Raw genomic sequence first — 5,091 nt, forward strand, 5'->3', positions numbered from 1 at the left:
GCACACGACTGCAGCTTGAGCTGACATCGGGGGATGGGACTGTGGTCTCCCCCCAAAGCGACCCAGCAGAAGAGCTGGCAACAGAGCAGAGTGCCACAAGCCTCTGCTCTCTACTAACGGAAGAGGGAGTTCCTGGGGCAGTGGATGGGACTGTGGTCTCCACTGACACAACCCCAGAAAATGGTGCGTCACCGAGACAGGAGGATGTCGGCTTGGCTTTGCAAGCATCGGGGGATTTTCACCTACCAGTGGATGGGACTTCAGTCTCCACTGGTATACCCCAGGAATGGTGGCCAGTTGGCCCAGATCCCCAACCACATGATGGACTGAGCCCAGTCACCCTGTCTTCTCTCCAGCGGCTGAAAGGACTCCAGGGAGAAGGGCCAGTCCAGGCCTCTCCCCAGCGGCAGGCAGATTCTCTGAGAGAGACAGAGGTTGGCTGGGTGAGTAATGCTCTGTTTGGAGCAATTTATTTGGGGTACGGTACGGATACCAGCATTGGAGGACTGGATCTACTGACTGACTTCGGAGTTAACCCGTTCGGGGTCTCCTCCTGTGTCAGTCTCCCACCGAAAGGGGAGAGATGTAACGGAATGACCCGGGACATCCAGAGACTTTGTGAGGATGGGAGATACTCCTGTGTCAGCGTCCCTGATAACTCTTGGGTCTGAGTCCACTCTGTGCCCTTTGGGCATGGAGTGGCAAGTGAATCATAATTCATGTATTACATGAGATGGGACATCACTGACAGTACGTATTGCAGGATTTTGAGACACTGCAAGATGTTGGATGGTTTTGGCATGGATAGTGTTTCACAGTATATTCCTTAAAATGCCTGCAGAGAATATTCTATGACTCAGTCTAGTGACATGCTAATTGAATCAGGGCCTGGGAGGCAGTCCATTGTCCTTGTGTAAAGGTGTTGTAACGGACAGGTGTTAATCCCAGGTCTGCTCCCAGACCTATAATTATGCATGCTAAAAACTGTTATGTGTGATAACACTGTCTCTGTATGCGGAGACGAAACGTCTGCCTAGGAGACGGAGTGGGTGAAGGTTTTGTTGTTATTAATTAAAGAATGTTTAGTCATTAGCCTTAGTGTGTGATGAGGGGGGGGGGACAGTTTGATTGTTCCTGTAAATTCTGTGACCTGTTGTACTATATAAAAAGCTGAGAAGAAATCATTAAAGAATCATTACATTTGGAACAAGTACAGAGCTGCGTGTCTCGTCTTGATTCTGGGAAAATGGGATGCCTGCTGGTCTGTCTGTGTGTCAGATGAGCTGTTGTCGTGGATGGAAGGTCGTAAACGGTGGTGACCGTTACAGGGGGGTGGGGTCTTAACCGCCGGGGGGAACAGACGTCAGTCATCTGGGCGACCTCCCAGATGACAATCCCCCTAGGCATAGAAACGCCTACTCCCGCGGGGAGAAGTAGATTGAAAAGATGGATTACAAGGTACGTAAAGCATAAAAAAAAATAAAAAATTGCGGACTATACTTGTTACGAATGTAAGGAAGTTGGTCAGATATACATGTTATTAGGGTGAACCTCCACTTTAAAGGTAATCGTACTTCAGTCATAACACAGAGGAGACCTTCAGGTCCACATAGAGACCTTGGCAATGGTTTGTTTATTCCGATTATTTCAAAACGCTCAATCAACCTGAGTGATCCCCTGAACCCTACTACCTCCTCCCTGGGAGAGCCCCCCTCACACACACACAAACTTTCCTGAGCTTCATTCTCCCCCATATCCATCCCTATTCTCCCTGCCCTTTTTCCTTCCCCACCCCTCTTCATATTTGCACTTACGCTGCGTATCTGGAGATACGTCGGCGCAAGTGCTTTATGAATCCGGGCCTACATGTATATACACACACATTGTTAGCCAGATTCACGTAGTTTGGCGTATGTTTAAGCCGGCGTATCACAGCTCATTTGCACTACGCCAACGTAAAATAGAGAGGCAAGTACAGTATTCAAGAAGCACTTGCTCCGTAAGTTACGTTGGCGTAGCGCAAATGGGCCGGCGTAACCCCCGCCTAATTCAAAGTACTGTAGGCATGTAGTGGGCGGGCTACATTTAAATTAACCGTGACCCCATGTAAATAATGGCCGTTCGTACGGTGCATGCGCGCGCATGCTCAGAATCACGTCGCAAATACTCAATGCTTTCGACGTGAACGTAACCTACGCCAGCCCCATTCACGTACGCTTACGCAAACGACGTAAAATACGACAGCTGTTCCGTCGTCTATACCTTGCATGGACTGCGCCATCTTTTTGGTGGTTTATCTTTACGCCGGCATATGTCTTACGTAAAAGGTGTATCTTACTGCGACGGGTGTACGTACGTTCGTGAATCGGCGTATCTTGCTCATTTACATATTTGACGCGTAAATCCACGTACACGCCCCTAGCGGCCAGCGTAAATATGCACATAAGATACGACGGCGTAGGAGACTTACGTCGGTCGTATCTTGGCCAAATTGAAGCGTATCTGGTTTCCAGAATACGCTTAAATATATGACGGCGCTCATTCGGACTTACGACGGCGTATCTACTGATACGCCGTCGTAAGTCTACCCGAATCCAGCTATATATATATATATATATATATATATATATATATACACACACACACACACTGTATATATATATATATATATATATATATATATATATATATATATATATATATGTAGCGCCTGTGTACTTTCAGTACAGGTGCTATGTCAAATTTAGAGGGGGATGAGAGAGTTACTTTACTCTCATCCATGTTGATTTATGTAAATTGGGTTTCTGCCAGGCTGGACTGTCCTGTGGTCTCATTTTGTGTTCCAGAGATACAGTTCCATCTCTGGATAGCAGGTGGCGCCAGAGAGGTCCAGACGGTAGCGCCGTCCTGCCAGCAGCCAATCAGAGGAGTTTCTCCCTCGCGGGGCATGCTGGGGGAGGGTACTTCTGGGGCGGACGCCATGTTTTGGGGTTCTTCGCCCATTCCTGGTTCCAGGTGCGGCACCCACCTTTAGGGTGTGCGCATTTCACGGGCCCCGGCGAGATGGCCTACCAGGAAGGGGCGCACGTGCTACGCGGAGTTCCTGACTCCGGGCCCTCATGGCCAGGAGCAACTAAAGCTACAGAGGGGCCCCAGGGACTTACTGGGTCCCCACACTTCATGAGGAAGATCCCAAGCGAGTTATGCTGTTCGGTGGGGAGTTGGTCTGAGGTGAGCCCGGAGGCAGGTGATCCAACAGGGCTTAGACGATCCATCTGGGATCTGGGTGACCGGACACTGGGAAGTTGTATGCTGCAACTTGTCAGTCGGTGACTCCAACCTAAGAAGTCTACCTGAGGGAGGTTCAGGCAAATTGCATTCAAGTGGGAGGATTCGCTCTACTGTTCAGGTTCCTGAGTAAAGGGCCTGTGGCAGAGGTCTCTAAGTTCTACTAGAGCCAAGTCGGTGGCAGAGACTTGTTCCTTTCCCAGAAATTCTAAGTGATACTCTGGCTGCCATGTCGGTGTGAAAGGCCTGTCCAGGTACACTTCACCCACTCCGGCTGGAGTGGCGACGAGAGTTAAGTCCCATTGGAGGCAGGACTGCTTCCGTTTATCCATAGGCCTGAATCTGCAAAATTCTCCTTTCACCAACCTATTTCTATCTACCTTGAGTTAACAGTTTGCCATGTTGGGCAAGAAATAAAAGCACAGAAAATGACACTCTGCTGTTTGGACATTCCGTTATTGCATCTCATCATCATCATCATCCCTAGACACATCACAGAGGTAACATAATCATGCCGTCCCAATCTAACCAGCGGCTCCTGAGGGGGTAGCGCTACACGTGGGGGCTCATCCGGGATTCTACTTCTCAAATCTAAATTCCCCTCATCTTGAACCTAAACCCTCGCAAAGACCAGCCATGGACGCTGCTGCCGCCTACAAGTGGTGCAAAGAAGACAATGTTACCCTGAAGAATGGCCTAGTGGTCGAAATCAAGGGGAAAGTCTGGACAGAGGAAAGGTTACTCCCAGTCCTGAGAACTCTATCTGCAGACAGAAAATTATGGATAATAGACATGCGCACAGATAGCACAAGCCCTCACACATATGCCTTATGTGAATGGAAAACAGAACTTCCAGATAATTTCAAAGGTACCAGTGTAAAGATACCAGGCAGTGTTGAGCTCTTTTTGACACACCCCGCAGAGGAACAGGGCGGTCCCACTTCTTCTAGTGCACCAGCCCCCGGAGGGGTTAAAGAAAGAAAAAAAGAGGAGTCTGACCCCACACCACTAAAAACTCTTGGTCCAGACTTACGTGCCGTTTTTGTGGCTCAGTGTAAGAAGGATTCCCCAGATTACCTGATAACAGGATACAGGAAGCTCAGGACCTTCTCAGGGAGACAACCAGTACCATCCTCGAAGGACGAATTTGAAGAATGCCTGGACCATGCCACTCAGGCTCTGGAAGAGTGGGAAATTCCCGAGAAGCATAAAAAACAAAGGATTATGGAGAGCCTCAAAGGACCAGCGTTAGAGGCCATACATAGCCTTAAACTCAGCAAAAAGGACTGTGTTGCACAGGACTACCTAGATGTTTTGCAGAGTGTATTTGGAAGGACTGAAAACGCCAGTGAGCTCCATTATCAATTAGATAACCTCTAGGCCAAGTTACCTCTTGGCCTAGGCCAACCAATGTGACAGAGTTACGGTCATTTTTGGGATTCTGCTCCTATTACAGAAGGTTTGTGGAAGGGTTCGCAAAGATCGCAAGGCCTTTAAATGAATTGTTAAAGACAGAAGATGAAGATGACGCTTCTGAATCAGAAAGGCCGGTGAAGATCAATCTGGGGCCTCGGAAGTCCAAAGAGTCCATCCGTGACCAATGGGATCCCAAATGTGAAGAGACGTTTGTTCAGCTCAAAAATAACTTAACCACTGCCTCTGTTCTGGCCTACGCGGATACTTCCAAACCTTATGAGCTGCACGTGGACGCCAGTAGAGAGGGGCTAGGAGGAGTATTGTACCAAGAACACAGTGGTTACCTACGCCCAGTAGCCTATGTGAGCAGAATCCTAACTTCATCCG

General features: G+C 48.7%; 1 protein-coding gene across 1 annotated transcript; it reads left to right on the forward strand.

The window, feature by feature from the left end:
* The first annotated feature begins 3,924 nt into the window (after positions 1–3,924).
* LOC120941221 (paraneoplastic antigen Ma1 homolog) lies at positions 3,925–4,668 on the forward strand. The gene has a single exon (XM_040354524.1). It carries the CDS (start codon positions 3,925–3,927, stop codon positions 4,666–4,668), a length of 744 nt encoding a protein of 247 aa, XP_040210458.1.
* The last annotated feature ends 423 nt before the right edge of the window (positions 4,669–5,091 follow it).

Source organism: Rana temporaria, chromosome 5 (assembly GCF_905171775.1).
Source record: "Rana temporaria chromosome 5, aRanTem1.1, whole genome shotgun sequence".
Lineage (NCBI taxonomy): Eukaryota > Metazoa > Chordata > Amphibia > Anura > Ranidae > Rana > Rana temporaria.

Bases quoted from the DNA above. Each gene is read 5' to 3' on its own strand.
- LOC120941221 (XM_040354524.1), top strand. From the start codon at position 3,925: ATGGACGCTGCTGCCGCCTACAAGTGGTGCAAAGAAGACAATGTTACC.